Below are 20502 nucleotides of genomic sequence, written 5' to 3' on the forward strand. Positions count from 1 at the left end.
TGTGTCATTAGCTACAAAATTTCCTTAAAAATCAGCCACAAATTCGACTCTGTTGTTGATTGTACTTTCTGTCATGTGGTGCTTGGGAAGTTTCCTTGTGGCATGTGAATTAGAACATGTATGCCATATTTGTTTCCCTGAATCCTGCTGTTACTGATATGTGTGTGTGTGTGTGTGTGTGTGTGTGTGTGCGTGCATGTGTGTGTGCGTGCATGTATGTACACAGTTTATATTCCCTCAAGCTTCACAGCTGGGAGTTGGCTGGACTGGCGTCATCTTACAGTAAACATACACAAAACATACACATACAGAGTTCTTTGATACAATAGTTCACATTCACAGCACACCACGAAACAACAACAACATTAGTTCTGTATGAAGAGACAGATGAACAGATGCGGGCACATGTGGCAGACTCCAGGTTTAATTATATCCTTCAACCCTTTTACCTACATACTCACTCCACCTTCAAGTGAGTCATGTTCGTACCTGCCTGTGTTCTCCCTCTGTCAGTAATACATTACCTCAATCATCTGTCACGACTTCCAGTCAAGACAAAACTCTCAAACAATTAACTTCCCATTTCCTGTTTGGCTGAAGGACTCATAATATCAGCCTCCAGCTTCCTTCATTTATTTCTCTGCACCTCATTCTTTACAAATAAAAATGATTCATTTCATTCTATTACCCCCCAATTCGTAGTTAGCTAAAGTGGGCAAGTTAGAATAATGATATGAACTAGACTTTTATAACCTTGGCACAAAGCTCATCCTTTCATCTGATTTACCTTTCCAATATGTTCTTTGTATCCCACTGAAGGAATTACAAAAATGTCTGGATGTTCTTTCTTAATGTCTTCATTTCATAAGTGACTGATATCATAAAGTAGAATCTTCTTTTAGATTAGCTGTGCTCCAGCTAGATACATCCAGTGCCCACTTTGAGTGCTTTGATGTAATATATAATATGATTTAACCTTCAGGCCTTTTCACATATATCATGCTAATACCAGCAAATGTGTTGGCAAATGGATTTGACTCTCAGTCATACAGATGAGGGATAAAATATGCCACGAGTGGCAGAGAAGAGTTTTAAAAGCATCACTGGACATGTGAGGTGCAGTTGACATTTTGTCATGTATATCAGTGTCTTATCAAAGTTTGTTGAATCTGTAAATGTACCATAGAGCAAACAAGACAAAGAGTCTACAGCCATGCCAGCAGCTAGGCACAGTTGTTCTTTAAGGTAAATGCTAACATCAGGATACTAAAATGTAATAATGCGAATATGCTGATCTTCAGCAGGTAACATTTACCAGGGTCACCACCTTCATTTAGCCTGTTAGCATGCCAATATATGCTAGATAGCAATAAACACAAAGTACAGCTGAGGTTGATGGGAATGTCATTAGTTTTGTTGGTATTTGGTCATAAACAAAGTATTGGGCAAATTGAAATTTGACCTGAAAATTGACGTGATGATGGGGCTAGTTGAAAAGTCAGGGGATCACCATAGTCAGTAGGCTTCATCTACTGGGTACCATGAATGTCTGAACAAACTTTCATAGCAATTCTTCCAATAGTTGTTGAGATATGACTGACCAACAGACTGATGTTGCAATACATAGAGGTGTCAACATATGGTATAGCAGGGCTAAAAACCTTCCATCCTGTCCATCTACCTGTGCATGTACTGTATCTGTGGCTGTGTGTACATGTATATACCTTAGCATTGCTGTTGCCTTCAAACTGCCCTCTGACGAAGGTGTCAAAAGCATCCCAGTGAGAGCTGGTCAGGTTGCCTCCTACTGCCCATAAGTAGCAAAATATGAAGGTCTGACATATTACAGCGTTGAGGTGTTTGGAATCCTGACACCAACACACATAAACACACACAAAAGAGGAAGAAGCTCAATCATTAAGTAATGGCATGGTTCAAGCTGAAGCATACACATATATATAACATTTGCTCTTGTTTTTGTGCACTTCATTTCATTTCAATTCATGCATTTCTACCACGTGGTCAGCTATCAGGTATTGGTGTTATGTGGTTGAAGTAAAGGAGCTGCCTTTGCCTTTTGTCACCTGACTTTACCAACCCACAACAAACTGTTCTGAATACTGTTTGAATTTGAGTACTGGCTTATTGTGCAAAGCTAACTAAGATCTGCACTAACAGACTGGTCCTCTGAAATGGAATAAAGTGATAGTTTATTGTGTTTAATGTACCATTTTAAGGTCTGGCCCTCCCTTGCCCAGCAGCAGTGCCTCTAGCAGGGAGCAAAGAGTGTTGACTTTACTGATGTCCACCTGGCGGATCGCCTGGATACAATGCTTCAACACAAACTGTAGTCCTTTCTCCACATACTGCTCAAATAGCTCCAGCAGGTATGTGCGCACTGGGTCTGGGAGCTAGTCAGACAGCAATGAGTGAGAGAAGAAAGACATTTACAAAGAGAGGGATGTACGCAGAGGAGGTTAGGGTTACTCAGTGATTTCTATGAAAATCTTTATCTACTTAACCACTTAACAGGTACAAAAACTGTTGGCTTAAAGAGGAGTAATGGACAGAGCAGACTGGGAAAAAAAAACAGTTCAGTGGAAATCATAAAAAAATTAATTAAAAACTAATAAATTCTATCTTAACACAATTGTTTTAAATGCATCAAAGTTATCCGAGACAAAACCAAGAAAACCAATCCCCTCTAAAAAAAATAAAAGGTTGCTTTTTAAAAACCTGATTGAAATAGTTCAATGGAAAGGTTGAAACAATCAAAGGTAGGTGATAGATGTGGAGAGAGAATTATGGGACACAACAGACTGCAAAGAATAAATTAAACATGACACTATCAAAAAACAGAATATTCTCAGATAATTATATATCAAGACAGACAAAGTGGGAGAGGTCAAAGATGTGAGGAGAGATAACCCGCTCTCGCTGCTGTGTTTAGTCACCCTAAAAGGTTCAGGGCTAATATTGCAAGCTAATAACTGTGATGTGATGTGCTGTCAAGTCTAAATCTAAACTTCTCCTGCTTGTAATGCCTGGAACGGCACATTACCATTCATGTACCAATGCACACAAAGTCAGGAATACAGTTACAAACACGCGCACACACACACACACACACACATACACAATATGAGGGCAATCATGGGGACAGATGAAACTTTAGTAGTCAATTATATAGGGGATGCAGAAGTGTGTTTGATGTTTGAATGATGCTTGGACTGTGATCAGTGGTGCATAACTATGACCTGAGAGAAAACCTGATATGATAAATGTTACAATTACCATGCAGTATTCTATATGTACTACCACTGACCCGTGACCATATAATCATGTAATATTGTTTTAAAAGCAGTTGTATGCCAAGCTTTTAGACACTTTCTAATGCATTTTTGCAACTCTATATACTTAAAAAACTAAACTAAACAAAAAACACCTAGAATTTTACCACCTTGGCTCCTAGACCACTGATCCATGTCTGGACATAGGGCATCCACTTGAGCTCAGCAGGGTCAATATAAACCATCCCACAGCGACTGACTGTGGCTGGAGATGCCACAGCCAAGTCCTGGACCTAAAAACACATAGTAGCACATGTAAAATCTCTTTTGACCTTTAGTCATGAACGTACCAGGTTATACAGGTAAAAGGTAATGAAGGAGATTTGATAAGGTGATCTCAGAGCACAAAATACTGTAGAACTATATGTATATGAAATTGAGATACTGCTTACTAACAAAATCATCAAACTCAACTTCCACTATGTTTAGCTCTAACCTCGAACACCATATGTATGGATGGAGTAAGCTTGATTCGCTCGCTGTTGGCCAGACAGAGCATCTTGTTGTCATCCAGCACAGTGTTCATGTTCTCAATCCACAGGGCGTCAACTGGCCCATCGCAGATCACCCACTTGTGGTCATCAGTGGTGTCGCTGACTGCATCACGGACACTCAGCGCCATTAGTCCATCACGCCACTCCAGTGTCAATGTATTAACCTAGGGCATTGAGGTCAAAAAATGAATGATTATAGAGAGAGAAGTGAATAAACCAGTCTAAACTTCACTCTCCTGCCTACAGTACCTCGCCATAGAGCTCTCCCATCGTGACAGATTTGGGGTTGAGAACATAGGTCTTGACAAGCTGATAGAAGGGGTTGCTAGCCTTGTTCCCTGTGCGATGGAGGGTCTCCAGTGTGTCTGCCAGAATGTTGTAGACAGTGGTCTTACCTCCACCAGTAGGCCCAACCAACATCACACCATGACGCACTATCATGGTCTCATATAGTTGGATCACCTGGTGGTAAAGAAAGAAGGGTAATGGAGTAAAACTAAAATTGCCTACATGTTTAAATACAACACACAGACAGAGTATGTGAAAATTTTTTTTTTTTTTTAAATTTGGGGTAAGTACCTCTTTGAAGGATTTTTTTCTTGATGTCAACAATTCTGATGAAAACAGCTAAACCACAATGAACTGATCATACTAATATGTATTTCTTGAGTAGCAAAGCATGATATAGCTTACTCCTCTATGCTGTAGACCTCCATTGTTGCCTGAGAACTATTGAAAATACATAAATGAGACACATCACTGCACTAGGTGACATATTCCTTCATCATGGTGAAAAGGAATAATTTAGTTAATCCGACATACACTGTACTGATGCTCTAAATTCTCACTAGTGCACCAAATATGTATCAATCCGTGCTAAAAATAGTCCCAAAGAAATTCACCACTTACTCTATTTATTCTAAACTACAGTACCAAGTTGTTTTAGGAGATTACTGAGCCTTTTTTAAACGTGAAACAACATATTTATTCACTAGGAATGAATGAGCTTGGGGCTGAGGGCCAATGACAGGGTAGAGAAGTCAGAATGTATTGAGGTACAGGCTAACTAATACAATGCTGTTTTTTTCCTCTTTTCATGGGATGTGTTGACAATAAGAGAAATTTAGAAAGTGTGTATTACATGAGTGTTACCAAAATATTTTACAGAAGTAAAATATTCATAAGGCAATAATTCAGTAAAATAAAGGAGCATCTCTTTTCCCACTTGTACCTTCTTGGTCATGCTGGCCAGGGGCTGCAGGCTCCGCTTAACTAGAGACTCCAGGATGGTGGAATGCAGCACACCATAGTCATGCTCGGGGATACACACACCAGGGAACAAGTCTGATAGGATACCACTGGACGGTGGTTAAAATATGGTAATACATGCACACACATTGACACAGAAAAGGAAAATAATGTAAGTAAAGAAAGAACACGCCATTTGCTCATTTTGAAATGATCATATTTGTGCTGGAAAGGATGTGCAACAGTCTAATGTCCTGTATGTTATCATTATGTGTGCATTTTGAGCACCAGGAGTAACATGCACTTACTTCCTTACCAAAATGTCCGATAAGCTTACCCGAACAGCACAGCATCATCTGTAAGGAACTTTGGCAGGTTGGAATCCCTCAGGGCTCTGATAAGAACCACATCCTCACTGAGGTGGGGGTTGGCTCTCTTTAGGGACCTAAGGACAGATCATCAAATGATATGCATTTACACTGATATATTTTCAGCCCAGCAATCTATTTGTCAAAGAATCATTACATGTTCACAGATCATTTGCATACTGTATGGTTTATTCTTTGCAATCCTAAAGCTTGAAGTGCTTTCAGTCATATGTCTGTTAACTTGTTTGTTGAATCTTGGTTTGTTTGCTTTATTGCTCCCTCCATCTTGGTCATACTGCAGAACAATTCTCAGTTTTCAGTTTACATGTTGTTCACAATTATTAACAGTAGTGCTTAATGAGTCAGTTTTAGAAGAAATGGCATTAAAATAACAAAGAGAACATTTTATCAAATGAAAAAAAATCCAACATTCTTTTATCACACTTCATTTGTCAACATGAAACGTGACAAGACAGGCTGCAGCTCTCCAAAAGTCACTGAAATAAATGTTAACAATATGGGAACATTAATGTTCTAATGGGCAAAGTAATTAGTGGGAAATAGACTCTCTACAAATACAGATGTAATAAAGATAATAAGCAACCAACGTGAGCTGATGATTGAATTTTGCACAACCTGATCTTTACAACAAGCTGGCTCCACTTGATTATTTAAAAAAAAAAAAAAACAGAGTAAAAAACATTAGAGTCATTAGAGTGGGAGATACTGAATGTGTGCTTAGTCTGGAACAAGCAGACTCAGAGGAGTAATATCTAGGCAAAGACAGACAATGAATCACAAGCCAATTACAACAGTTCCCTGAGTTTCAGCTACTAACCAACAGTCAAAAGCATGACTTTCACTATATATGGTCAAGAGCATCAATTCAAATCTATTTATGCACCCACACAGACCAGGAACAATTATGCTTTTCCAAAATTTGTCGACCTAATCTCATCCCTCATCTCTTCATGTGCCTCAACTGTCATCCATCTATGTCTCCAGCTAATCTGGTTCAATGATGATGTCCCAGGGATTTTTTCAGAATCAGCAGAAACTTACATATACATTTCTATTAATTCATTATTAAATTCCTCTGTTGAACTCAGAAGTTAGCAGTTACCAGTTACTTCAGCAGCTCCGTCAGCATTATGTATTATGTACTATTCTGAAGTAAAAGGATGTAGGCACAGTTCAGGCTCAGAGTGCTATTAATCAAAAGCTATCAAAGTAAAATAATGTACTTTACCATAAACAGATATCATGCTCGAAACACACAGATACACACCACAGAGTAAGGACATCAGCTCAGCTCAGGATAAGATCAATTAATAAATCTGTGGCGACTCAGAACATTTTCCAAGCGATGGAGGGCCATTTAAGTTATGATATGCCTTTGGTTGAGTGAGGAAATTTCACAGAGATGGTACTTGAAGTGTAACTGGTACTAAAGTGGAGAAACGCTTATTTTCTATTATCTACTTTAGTCATACCATGAAAGAATGGGGTCATTTTTCAACAATCAGAGGTTCTTATGCTCTAATCAGAATCATCACTGGAACAGTATTTAATTTATTTATTTTTTTTATATTTGATTATAGTATTTGCAGAATATATGAAAGTTTAGCACCAAGCATGACCATCTAACTCACTGATGATGGACTAAAATATGGCAACTGTGTGCTGATTATCAGTATATCCATTTAAGATTAATAATCTCGCACATTAGCCATGTATGTTTGTGTGAGTGCAAGCACGGCTCTCCTGACACTCACACAGACACACACACAAAAACACATGTATTAATGTAAAGAAAATGTGCTGTGAGGGATTATTAATGTTAACTTAAATGGATTTATTACTAATTAGCACACAATGGTCCTTCTGGGACTTTCCTGCAGAGGTGAATGGATGTTTGTCTCTATAACTGAATGCACATGTGTATCAGTGTATGAATATGATGCGTGTTTCTCTGACCCTGCCATGACCAGAACAGACTTGACTGCTCTCATGCCAAAGTCGTAGTGGTCCTGCTGGGACAGCTGCTCAGAGCACAGCTTGTACATCTGGGTCATCTTCCTCGCTAGGGTCTTACTGGACTCGAATCCCTCAGAGTACAAAATCACCTACAGGGAGGGAGGGAGGGAGTGATGCAGACATAGATATAGAGGCAGAGATACAGTTGAGATGAAGATAGACACAAAGATAAGAAACAATGAAACTATGAATTGCCTGTTACCTCAGCAATGAGCGCATAGTTTGGCACCATCATGGCTATGGGTCTAAAGAGAGCTTTAAGGTTGTCAGGTAGCTCTGTTCTTCCAGCATAGCCCGGGTTCATAGTAATGAATGCAGCACACGTCATCACCAGCTTAATCTCTTGGCCCTCAAATCGAAACCTCGACAGCTGCATAACACAGAGATGAGTGAGATTGTTTGTGTGTGTGAGTGTGATGTCTTAAAAATCTAAACAAGCAAGATAAGTTTGTGTGGCAGTAGCTGAGGGTCTTTCTTTATCTCCTCTATGGAAAATAAAGCAATGCCACAGTAGATTACTTGATGTTTGTGTGTACCTTAGCAGCTTTAGCATTTCGTATGGTTATGAGCTGCTGAGCGATGACTGATAACACTTCAATGTCGATTCGGTTAAACTCATCAAAACAACACCAAGCTCCAGACTGAGCAAGCCCACTGAAGAAACGCCCCATCATCTAGAGGAGAGAAAATAAGAGAAAGAAATATTACTAACAACAGAATGGGTAAAACAGTAATGCAGCACATATAAAGGCTTGGATAGTCATTTCCATTTTTTCATGTATTGTTTCATATTATAGGCGTACTGTACTGAAGTCCTGTGAGAATTTTACTATGATTCAAGGTTATGCTACACATACAATATCATTTTGATTCAACTTATCAGTGGCAAACTCCCCAGCCTATTTTAGCTGTATATTTATATTTGCCCCTATAAACGAGCTATTAACACGGCTTAGAGAGAAAGAACGTGAGGGAAGAGTGAGAACAGAATGTGATATGTCATCAAGGCAAAGTCTCAGTGGACCAGAGGAATATTGCAGAAGAGGACAAAAGCAACATGCATTCATTAAATTGTAATGCTAGTAAAAACACCAGTGTTACATTACATATTTCTTCTTGTTAAATTCATTATAGATTCCCACTGGTTGGGGCTGAGTACATTGTGGAGATGCACCAGGAATTCCAGCACAAAAAAGTAAGACAAGACCATGTCTGTTGCTTTAAGTATGAAGCCTTTGTAGCAGGAGGCAGACATGAAACAGTGTAGTGAAACAATGTGTATGTCTGAAGCTGGAGGAGATACAGTACTGAATCAGTCAATTTCACCATACCTCAGAGACATATTATTGTAGGCTCTGTGTTACTTGCACCACTTCCGGGTGACATAAATACTCCTATTCAAAGTTATTAATGAGAAAAAAAAGTGGTTCAATGTTTCAGTAAAACATTTAATTCTGTGTTTTGCAAGTGCTAAGCTTCAGTGGAGCCAGATCTGAACAAAGTTTTACACATGAAATCACATTCCACCCTGGCTAAATCAAAGCCCCGTCTCACTCTAATGCACTTCAGGTGTCTGCTACCAATAATGAACCACGGCAGGCACGAGGAGAATGGCTTTCCAGCTGTCCGTGTGTGATTTCAGCTGTACTGACCCCAACTTCACTGCACTGCAAGACAATGCACTATTTAACATTAACTTGAAATGCACTGTGTATCCCAAGGTTATAGCCCTATTTCTAGTTTTTGGGCTTAAAGAATACAGATAAATTATTGTATATAATAATAGTTTATTACTTGTGGATGAAATATCATCACATTGGTCATCTGATCATAGCTGATGAAACTGACTGATGTAAAACAAAATTAATGACTTAGATTTAAAGAACTGTCAATCAAAATAGGACTGATAGCAGATTCCAATCCTGTGCTTTGATTTTTGCTGACGTACCCCTTTTGTTTACATTTGGAGTTGATTGTGAACCCAATAAATATACATGCAAATAGCACATTTTAGGTCATTAAACTATAAGAACACTGTTACATTTCCAACACATGCAATGGACTTATGATGCTCAAACAGCTGCTGATTGGGAATTCAGAAGTTACAGAAAAAAATACTTCAAAAGATAGAAGGAAGGATCAAATCTGTCATTATGGCACACAATTGTACAGTTTATAAGTGCTTTAACTGGCACAGAGCACCAAACTGCTTTTGCAATACTGCCATCTAATGGCACCACCTAGTAGGCACAGTTTGAGTTAGGAAGCACTCTACAGATAATGTGAGGAGAGCAAACACATGCAGTGGTAGTGGAAGTCATTGTGAACAAAAGAAGAAAAGGTGAATCATATGTCGGTGAAGAGGTGATGGAGAAATAATTAGGTACTGAGTGAAAAAAGCAAACAAAACGAATGGAATAGTCATAAAGTCATTAAGAAGCAGTATAGAAGTAAAGATAAATGCAGTTAGTCATGGCTGACCTTGTAGTCAAGTCCATCAGAGCAGTTGAAGACCACACACTGGATGGCCAAGGCCTTAGCCAAGTCTTTGGTGGTCTCTGTTTTTCCTGTCCCAGCAGGCCCAGCTGGAGCTCCTCCCAGGTCCAGCTGGAGAGCCCCCATCAGACACAAGTAGCAACGGTCCTGCTCATCAAGACAAGGTGAGAGATACACAACAGGAGGAAAGAATGCGCATGTGATTGTTTGAACAAAACCGACATGATATTCTGTGTTTCGTTTTCATTTCTGGCTACTGCAGGAAACACACTCTACAGGCTTCTAAAACACTAAAACCCTCTTTATTGGTTTGGTAGCTTGTGTCTTGTCTTTTTGTTTTGTCTATACTTGCAGTCTGGGAATCGACTGTGGGTTTATGAGCAATCTAAATGAACTAACAGTGTTTATGAATATCTACCATTGGGGGGATTGTGTTTCTAGTTTGATTTCACAGACATTACTTTCAAAAAAAGGTTTGTGTGTTACTCAGGGATTAAATACAGGATGGGTCAGGGTAAGGCATGTCTAGGTATGTCTGTGTGTGTGTGCATGTGCATATGCAAGCTAAAATCTATATTCTGTGATACCGTAAGAGGTGTGATGACCAGCCTTGGGCAGGCTCCCAGGTACTCATAGCCATAAATATAAGTGGACAGAGCCATTGTGGCTATACAGTTGTCCAGGTCAAGGTCCCAGTAGTAGCGTAGCTGTCTCTGCCATTCGAAGTTCATCCTGGAGTCCACCTGAAAAGGAAGGCTGAAGTTACTTAGTGTTTTAAGGGTTTTAATTTTTCTCTGATCACCTGAAAATCTCCCAGTCAAAACCTACAGCTATCACTCTAAGCGAGGTTTGTGTGTGTTTGCACTATTTGTACCTTCTGCCGGACAAGATCTGTGACAATGTCTCTGGCATGGACGTCGATGGTGATGAGGGCGGTGATGATATTACGGTGTAAAGTAGGTAGCTGGCCTCGTACCAATGCCGCCAGAGAATTCAACCGCTGGAATACACACAAACACGCATTCCTGGTTTTCAAAGTTGAAGTTAAAAAGTTGAATGTCCTTCAAACACAACAATGTAGATTTGTTTTGTCAAATCTAAATTTTAACTTCACAATGAGCAGAAAGGAAGCAGAACAGTAGTTAGTGTGGTTTACATCAAAGTTAGTGAGTTCAAATTCCTGCAAGGCAGCAAAGTGGTCGTGATCTCCCTCCAGGCAGGCATCCATGTCCCTGCACCACATCATCTGTGAGATGGTCAGCACCACCTGGTGGAAACACACACACACACTGATGTTAAATCTCTATTTAAAAATAGAGACTACGGAGCACAAGAGCAACACCTCTGAAAGTATTGGCCACCTCCAGAAAGCAAGCAACCAGAGAAATAGTGGAAACAGATCTCAATTTCTTGTTAGGGAATAATATATCTGTAACAGTGAAATTTACTGGTAACTATGTCTGATGATGCCTTGACACAGGTGCAGTAATATACAACCAATAACACATGTGTTAAAAAGTGCTGGCCCCTAACTTTATTTTATAATGCATGCATATGTGTGAGTACCTGCGATGGATGTCCGGCCACCACCCATTCCTCCCTCGACTTAACTTGGTAGTCTGCAATGGCAGCCTTGCTGAGACGTCGCAGTGAGGAAAACATAGCCTCCTCCACCTTGCAAAGCCAATCCTCCACATTGCCTTGCGCCTTGAGACCTTTCGTCAAACCTACCTACACTTACACACAGAAGGACAAGAGTTAACACTTAAGGACATGATTACATCTGTATTGTCTTTCTTATTAAGGGTTTACTGTGAATCCTCCATGTCAATTCACACAGCCTCGATTTGCCCTGTGCGATCAAAAGACTGCAAGAGTGATAACTAATAACCCCTCGTGGTCATAACTGACAAGCCTTTTGTCTGATACAGTGAGTGACTGAGCAGTCAGTGCATGCTAAATTGACACTAGACAAAAATGGTTTATCATCCTTGTTGCAGTACTGGAGATGTCAATTATCCCACAATGATTGCCACGGTATAATCGACAACTGAGGGGAGACTGGACTTTATAAAGACACCCAGAGCAGAAAACAGCTAGCAACCACAGGCTGCCTGCGCTGGAGGATATGATGCATGAGCCCTCAGCTGGCAAACCAAAACATTCTTAACAAATAATAAGTCTCTGAAACAATACTACATAATTCATTCATTATTATTTTTTAGTTATCAGTGCAAACCAAAACTTTGCATGTCCAGTTGTTGCCTTAATTACTTTTGCATAATTTGAGAGAATTTATTTTAGCACTCTTAAGGTTGCAAAGTAGGAAGATGGTGATGTCATTCAAGATGGCTGAAATTTCAGAATAACATGAAAGAGAAGTTACATATTCTGCAACTGTGACAAGGTTAACTGATGTTGTTTATACTGTTGTTAGTTGAACTAGCTGCAGTGATTATTGCAAGCATACTGCTGGAGCTAGATGTCTCAGCATCTCTTAATACATGTGGTGGAGGCCTGCTGGCCTTCAAGTTAGACACTGGTTGCTGCAAAATAAGCAACCACTGGCTAAGTCTGTAATCAGTAGTGTAACAGTATATCTTTTTCTTCTCACGCACTCTCACTCTCAGTAAGGACTGAGAGTAACAGGTGGAACACAATCAGAGAGAATAATGACCAAGGGAATTAGAGTTACTTAAAGCTGACCTTCTCTCCCTCAGGGGAGACCATACTCAGGATGTCTTTGCTGTAAACTGTCTCCTGTTCTCCAGCATCCAGCGCAGTTCCTGCAGCACCGGATGACTGTTCGGGCAGCAAAGCAAACTCTAGGTGTGTGATGGCATCAAAACACTTCCTAAGGTGGGGCTGAACTGCCTGGGGGTTTCTTGTCTGGGCCAAGATCTTTAGCAGCTCATCATTGGATAAGAAGTAGAACCTGCGAGGTGATAAAGGATGGATATCAGAGTATTCAACACTACCCATCAGCCACAGTGTTTATTACTCTGCTTACTGAGAGGAGATGCCTACGGTAACAAAGAAAATTGTTTAATACATGTGTAAATATGTATAAATATATCTTATATTTTACCTTTGTACACAAAGAGTACTACTACCTCTAATATGTAACAAACCAAGCATGTGTATACCTGGGAAAGATAACTCTCTTGGACTCCAGGTACGCTTCCAGACACTTTTGAATCTCATCCAAAAGAACGTTGTTTTTCTGAAAGGTCTCCAATAGATCTGTGTAGGATAAAAGTAGGGGGTTATAGGCTGTGCAACAATGTGTTTGTCTGAGAGTGAATGCATGAGTGTGTATCTGTCTGCTGTCTGTCTATCTGTCTGTTTTTTCTATGCATGCTGTAAAGTCACCTACCAGGCTGTGTGGCTGCTTTAAAGGCATTGGGCATCTTATTGACCTTAGCCATGATCTCCTTCCAGGACTTATCCACTTTAAGAAACATCTTGGACTCAGCAGGGAGCTGCCTCTTGATGTCTTGAGCCAAGAAGATACTTTCTAGGTATAGCCAGTTCCTTTGGCACGTAAGCCACTCATCCTGGAAAGGAATGTAGAAAAAGAAGAGAGAGAGAGAAGGAAGGAGGAACAATGTGAGGGGAGGGTGAATTTAAAAGGTAGAGGTATTTCATACGACAAAGAAACTGCAGTCTTAAATGTGACAATTAAATGTGACAAAAAAGTTTAATTTCACTCTTTCTCTTATGTCATTTTTTTTCACATGCATGAAAATTATTATGCAGATACCTTGACTTCTTGTTTGCAGCCACTAGGGAGAGCTACTGTGTAACATTTGAGGCCAAATCCAAAGTGAAACTGAATTTGGCAAGACACACAATCTTGTAATATCTAGAGGAGAATCACTTATAGCCATAACACATTTCATTCTGTTCTATACTATTGTATTGTATTCAAGGGCTTTACCAGTGTTTGGTTGAACAGTGTCAGCTGTCTCAGTAGTTTTTCCACTCTGAATTTGATGGGAGCTATGTAGCGAGAAGATGCCGCTGTGCTTACATTGATAATACTGTCATCCAGGAGCACCTTCACAGTAAACAAACATGGAAACACATGAACAAACACAGTTAAATATACTGAAACAGACCGTGTGTGACTGTGTGTGTGTGTGTGTGTGTGTGTGTGTGTGTGTGTATACTACCTGGATATCATCTGTGCCTCCCAAGATGAAGACTTCTTTGGAGTCACCATGAGACAGCACGGTGAACTCTGTGGTCTTCCACACCTCCTCCACCTGCACAGCTCATTGAGAGGGCAGAGGTCAAACAGCATGTACAACTCTACCCTCTACACTAAAAGCTGTCTAAGTGCTGCTTCAGTCATCAAGTCTGAGGTCCGAATACCAGTGTGCACACTTCTGTACACATGTTTAACTCAAGTCTGAGTACAATCTTACTAATCACTAAGGTTTATGTATATTTGTACATGTATTCTACTGTATCTATTGTACCACAATGTTAATCGTCAGTGAAGATGTGGCTATTGTGTAAATTATTATGATTTTAAATTGAACCATACCGTTCATTATTAATGATTAAAAAACACCATCCTCTTGCAAGAAGCCTGTCTGAGCTCTCTTCTTCATTAAATAACTGTCAGTCTTATATGGTGGAGAGGGCATTGCTTTTACAGCAGATCAGAGGAACTGATTTTAATTGACTGTAATTAATGCTGGCCTCTAAAATATTCACTAATAATGTATTACTCAGAATCCCACCATGTTCCCACCCACCATGGGCACACTAAATGCCACCAGCATAAAAACATGAAAAGCACCACACCCACTTCATTTTATGCCCTGTGTGTAGATTCACAAAAATGGGGATTTTACACAATATTATACTGGTTGTGCTGTTTCAGCTTGAGAACAAAATGTAGTACCATTTACTCATAGAACCATCTTGCATTTCTGAGTGTTTGCTTCTAAAACAAGGAGTAGGTGCCATATGCTAAATCTTAAAAGGTAGACATAGCAGTATTTAAAGAGGTCATAAAATTGGTATATATGGGTACAGTGGCATGATTAAAAGCAGCTCACATTCAACAGATGGGATGGTAGGATTTCTCCAGTAAGCATATGAAAATATTATATTTGTATACATATTCATAAATAGCCCCTGTTTCACACACCTTTGTAATAATGTTCTCCACTGATGCCTCTCCTGAAGCCTGTCCTGACACCTGAAAGTCAAGGATTGTGTTAGTCCTACATTCAAATGAAAGATCTCTACACAAATCCATATATTAAAAATAATCTAGAAGACATGGGTCCTTGTGTGCACAGTTAAGAACTGGTACCTTACCCTTGGTAACTGAGGTACACAGATATAAAGGCATTCCCAAAGAACAGCATTTGAGTTTTTTGTCATCTTGGTGTTGCTGATGATGAATTTCATTTTGTATTTTATTGCCTGATGTATGATGACCTAAAGGAGGCTTCTATTTGTAAAAAATTCTTAAACAATCCTGATTTTGTTTTGGTTGCATGAAGGTTTTGAGTTGAGTTGGCTTTTTAATGAGATTTTTGTTTTAGCAAAATTGTGCTACATAGTGTTGGGTAAATTGGACCATCTGAAATATTCTCCTTTTGAATTTTAACATCATGATTTTTCATATGACTCATATGGGTTTAACACAATGTGGTGTGAGATACTTAAATCTATCAATCAATACCAAGTTGTCTGTTTCTGTTCACTTGCATACTTCTATTCTTGATCTGACATCAAAATACAAAAAATTATTAGTTTAGTGCAAAGTAGAAAGTTAGATTAGGTTATGGTAAGTAGTTGTACATACTACCGACATAATAGCAGTAAACAAAGTCTAACAAGAGCAAGAGAAACTCTTAGAGTATCTATATTTATGTGTTACCTCCTGTATCTCCGCGCCATAGGAGAAGATGTTGAGCTCCTCCAAAACAGCCACAGTAAGTTGCTCCGCATTCAGGGAGTTCCCCACAACAGACTCCACGGTGTTCCAATGCTCTGGCTTCATACATGGGTTACGCAGATCGGTGATCACAGGCAGCTGAAAGAAAACATATGATTAGATAGAATCACAAAGCTGTAGTCAAGAATCAAGTGGCTCAATCACCAGCACATGCTTGCGGTCAATATTTAATGTGCCATTATTTCAAAAAGAGATCTTTGTAATGTTGTTATTTATACCACACACATTAATGTAAGTCATTACCCTTGAACACTTCGTCCTACTCACCCTCTGCTTCATGATTTCCACCTTGTCCTTAAGGCTTGGCACTACATTATTACGTGGCAGGCCCTTCTCCAGCTGGTTGACGTACTTGCTGTATTTGTTGACCTGTGAGCTTAACTGCTCCAGATCCAGTTGCTCAAGTGTGCTCTGGGGATGTGTGAAAATAGGTTAACTCAGTCAAATTTAGAAGAAAGGAAGAGCTGTTTAAATGTTTCTTTGCATTATAAACATGTTCAGGTCTATATATGGAATACATTGAGTGCACCTCACCTGCCGCCATCCATCTTGTAAAGAGTCCCATTCCTCTAGAGAGTCCCACAGTAGCTGCTTCAGCCTAAACTCTGCAGTTAACTCCTCCAGGGCATCAAACTTGGTCACCTCCGCCTTTAATGATCAGGAGATCAAGGGAAAAAATAGTTTGGGTTTTGCTGACTAGCTTGTTGGTTGGTGAAGATCACTTTTCCTGACTCAAGTTTCCCTCATAAAAATAATGTTACGACTCGTGATTTTTTAAGGAGAATTATTTTGGAATTCCGGATCACCTTGAATTTCTTCTGGTAGGATGTGTAGGCGGAGGCCTGGGCCTGCAGCTCATCCACAGAAATCTGGATCTCCCCCAACAGCAGACGCACTTTGGAGGTATCTGCATTGATGTCTAGGATTTGTGGATCCTACACATGAAAAGGCAGGTTAAAATGGAGCAGACACTTCACATGGACATTTTACTGGTTAAGTAACAAGACTCAGCATGAAAAACACCCTGGAATCCCATCCACACCATGTATTTTTAGGTTATAAGTAAAACCAAATATAGGACCCTAATTGAAACAAGGTTCTCTGTGCATCTTCCAGCAAAAATCAGCTGAATCAGGTGCTTCTCAATTCGAGGACAGCAGACTTCAAAAATAGAAGGGACTGGAGCACACTGATTAATTTGCAGCCTTTAATTGTGCAAAAAGACAAACGTTTCAACTCCACTGTGTCTTCATCAGAGCATGAAAAACACCCTGGAATCCCATCCACACCATGTATTTTTAGGTTATAAATAAAACCAAATATAGGACCCTTTCCATTAACCTGCATTAAGAAATTCAAACATTTATGAAACTTCTCTACATACCTGTGCCTTAAGCTTGATTTTTGTGACCTCATGATTCAGCCGCTTTATGTCCTTGTGCAGGGAGCTGCAAAACTTGTCCATGCTGGCGTCCCTCTCTGCCACTGCCCCGTCGATGATGTTGTGCAGTGAGTTAATAGAAGGTTGCAAGGTGGCGAAAACCACAACATCCTCGGGTGGTGTGGGAACTGAGTACTGGTTGATCAAATTGTACATTTGACATACTGTCTCCTGCTCCTCCTCTAGCACTATAATCTGGTGAGAGAGAGAGAAAGAAAGAGGGAGAGTATGGTGTAGTATAAAAGAGTCGGATAGAAAAAGGTGGAGAGGAAAGGAGTAGAAGAAGGTTATAAAAACAGCTAAACATGAAGATCTTACTCTCTCCTGAATTTCATCCAGGAATGTGAGGAAGTTGGCTAACTCAGTTGTAGTAGAGGGACTGAACTCCAGTTTAAACTGGGCTTCAGAAGTCTCTGCAATGACAGCATCTAGCTTCCTCTTAGCCAGCTGGGTGAGCATCTCATTGATGACCTGAAACAGAGATTCATAGCAGAGCAATTATTCCTTCTTCTCTCTGACAATTTTACTGTAGTGTTCACTTGATATTTCTTAGTTCTTAGAGACTATTTCTTACAAACGTATCACTCAATGTGGCACTGGACCTTATTAATTTCTGTGAGGTTTAATTTGCATAGAAAAGCCCTCACCGTTCCCTTGTGTTCAAAAACCAAAAACTCTTCATAAATACAAAACCAGTAGAAGTTCCAATTCAGTTCCAGAGGTAGTTTAATGTTAAAAAATATTTTCAACTATTTTGAATGCAGTGATGTATTACTGTACATTTTTGTGGAAAAATGTCATATATCTGTGTGTACAGTATGTGTTGAGCGTAGAGGCTTGTCCTGACCTCCAGACAGCAGAGTGGGGAAGACACAAGCTTCTCTTTGAGCTGTGTTTTGTCAACAAGCAGTAAGCCCAGGTGTCTCTTCTGCTGGATGGCTACGGCCTTGTTATGCTCACTGTGGTACAACTCCAATGCTCTTCCAAAAAAGGCCAAACCTGTGAAACAAAGTAGTCAATGTGCATCAGTCTAAAACAGCCATACCTGTAATTTTGCATGCTTTACCCATTAATCACAAATTCTGTATCTTTACTATGTTCATCTTTTGTGTTTTATTTTCCTCTTTGTGACCAAGCTCTTATTAAACAACAGAAAGGCATGGAAGAACTTATGTGCTACTCCTGCACGACATAGAGAAAAAAACTACTAAAATGTATACAGATTTATACTGTACATATTTATAAATATATGTGTACTGTGCAAATGCAAAGTATTGTTAGTTTCCTGAACAAATAAGGCACAGTGATACGGAAGTGCACTGCAGAAAAAAATGGATGCTTAGTCTCGTAATTATGACTTCAGTATTTCACCATTATCATTTACTATCTCATAATTATGAGAAAATATCTCGAAATTTTGAGAATGTTTGACAATTATTTAACTCTCCTCAGTTTGCTGTGATGTGACAGTTATGGACTGTCAAAGTAAATCTTCCTTTTTTCAAAATACCAATACAAAAACTACACCTTTGGCAAAAACGGAAATATTTGAAGATGATTATTGAAGACTTGAAGTAAACTCAAGTGTTTTAAACTAGTATAGTAAGGTTTGATTTTCTGAAAGCTTCCAACAAGACTTTAATGCAACCAGCAATGATGTATTTCTAAAAAAGTTTGAGTCTCATCTGCATTGCCATGCCATAATGTAACTTTAACATAACTGACACAAAGAAATGTCTCTGCAAGTTGATTTGCATATTGCACAGACAAAACAATCTACCTCTGATACGCTTTGGAACATGGTCATCTGTAGTTTATAGACTAAAAAATATAAATACAATGATATGGTCTGCCTTTTATGGAGTGCTGAGAGGTGTTTTTACTTGAAAACAAAACAAAACAAAAAAAAAACAAAAAAAAAAAAAATATATATATATATATATATATATATATATATATATATATATATATATATATATATATATATATATATATATATATATATATATATATTGGTCCAAGAAATCACATTTTGATCATAACTTGTCAATTGTTGTTTAAAGTCAAAAATGTTTTCCATACTAATACAGCGGTTAATACAGCTGTTTGAGGGTCTAAGGATAGAGGATGTTGTATTGCTGTACAGATTGTAATGCCCCCTGAGGCAAAACACACTCACTTGAGCACTGTTCTCAATTGACCTGTGTTGTGAGTGGGAGATGTTACAAAAATTATGTTGATAAATCACCATGATCATGTTTCCGTAGTGCATCCAGATCCAGACTTTCGTTCTCCTTATAGAACAGCCGGAAATGCTCAAACGTTTGCAAGTACACTTTTGCGGCGTCAAAAGCAAACTGGAGTGATTCCTAGAGGGAAAAACAAGTCAGGCCTCCACATACACTGTATAATCGAATTACAACTTCCAAAAATAGAGAACAATGCAAAGTGAAAACTGACCTTGATGTTTTGGATGATACTTTGAAGGTGGCCATCATTCTCTATGATAGATTCCACACTGGGGCTATCTTCATATTCAATTTCCATTTCCTAAAAGTTAACAGACATACATGCTATATCACAAATTAATTTAAGACTAGAATCCAACATCATCCTAATATTTGTGAACTAAGTCATGTTATGGTGGTGATTTTTTTTTTTTACTACCTCATAATCTGTGATTACTGTCACTGAATCAAAATCAGGATCTCCTGTAAGTATCTTAACTGACATCACTGTCTCTTGGAATTGCCCAATGATCTCTGCAACCGTCTCCTGTTGGAATTAGCAGTGCATGGTTTAACACATACACATTGTGGTTAGGAGTAAACTGTAGAATGCTGTTAAATGGGTGATAAATAAATCCTCCAAAACCTGAAAGTTCTCCTCAGAGGGTTTGTAGGTCAATGCATTTGTGTCCAGCATCAGCTCAGAGGTGAACATAGGTTGGCCACGGGCAGTTTCTGACTCCACAGGCTAATTAAGACACACACATAAACAAAAACTGAACACAGTGGTCTGTGTCTAATTAAGAAGCTGATTTGGTGAATATGACAATTACTGTGGCTTTATTCTTAATAGTACT

General features: G+C 39.1%; 1 protein-coding gene across 1 annotated transcript in view; it reads right to left on the reverse strand.

Moving 5' to 3' along the window:
• The window catches only part of dnah6 (dynein, axonemal, heavy chain 6), a 57426-nt gene that overhangs the window by 33851 nt on the left and 3073 nt on the right, over positions 1 to 20502 (reverse strand). The window contains exons 10-41 of the mRNA XM_067584137.1: positions 20292 to 20393; positions 20085 to 20192; positions 19878 to 19967; positions 19666 to 19786; positions 18265 to 18416; positions 17736 to 17888; positions 17361 to 17612; positions 16783 to 16911; positions 16511 to 16624; positions 16244 to 16387; positions 15899 to 16054; positions 15158 to 15208; positions 14169 to 14261; positions 13934 to 14053; positions 13370 to 13550; positions 13140 to 13236; positions 12700 to 12928; positions 11560 to 11724; positions 11150 to 11260; positions 10868 to 10993; positions 10581 to 10736; positions 9979 to 10140; positions 8034 to 8171; positions 7700 to 7867; positions 7438 to 7586; positions 5430 to 5537; positions 5076 to 5202; positions 4094 to 4306; positions 3787 to 4008; positions 3461 to 3583; positions 2229 to 2411; positions 1725 to 1868 (exon numbers count right to left, since the gene is read on the reverse strand). Coding sequence (XP_067440238.1) covers positions 1725 to 1868; positions 2229 to 2411; positions 3461 to 3583; positions 3787 to 4008; positions 4094 to 4306; positions 5076 to 5202; positions 5430 to 5537; positions 7438 to 7586; positions 7700 to 7867; positions 8034 to 8171; positions 9979 to 10140; positions 10581 to 10736; positions 10868 to 10993; positions 11150 to 11260; positions 11560 to 11724; positions 12700 to 12928; positions 13140 to 13236; positions 13370 to 13550; positions 13934 to 14053; positions 14169 to 14261; positions 15158 to 15208; positions 15899 to 16054; positions 16244 to 16387; positions 16511 to 16624; positions 16783 to 16911; positions 17361 to 17612; positions 17736 to 17888; positions 18265 to 18416; positions 19666 to 19786; positions 19878 to 19967; positions 20085 to 20192; positions 20292 to 20393 — 4587 coding nt within the window. The remainder of the gene's footprint in view (positions 1 to 1724; positions 1869 to 2228; positions 2412 to 3460; positions 3584 to 3786; positions 4009 to 4093; positions 4307 to 5075; positions 5203 to 5429; positions 5538 to 7437; positions 7587 to 7699; positions 7868 to 8033; positions 8172 to 9978; positions 10141 to 10580; positions 10737 to 10867; positions 10994 to 11149; positions 11261 to 11559; positions 11725 to 12699; positions 12929 to 13139; positions 13237 to 13369; positions 13551 to 13933; positions 14054 to 14168; positions 14262 to 15157; positions 15209 to 15898; positions 16055 to 16243; positions 16388 to 16510; positions 16625 to 16782; positions 16912 to 17360; positions 17613 to 17735; positions 17889 to 18264; positions 18417 to 19665; positions 19787 to 19877; positions 19968 to 20084; positions 20193 to 20291; positions 20394 to 20502) is intronic.

This window comes from Thunnus thynnus, chromosome 3 (genome assembly GCF_963924715.1).
Source record: "Thunnus thynnus chromosome 3, fThuThy2.1, whole genome shotgun sequence".
Lineage (NCBI taxonomy): Eukaryota > Metazoa > Chordata > Actinopteri > Scombriformes > Scombridae > Thunnus > Thunnus thynnus.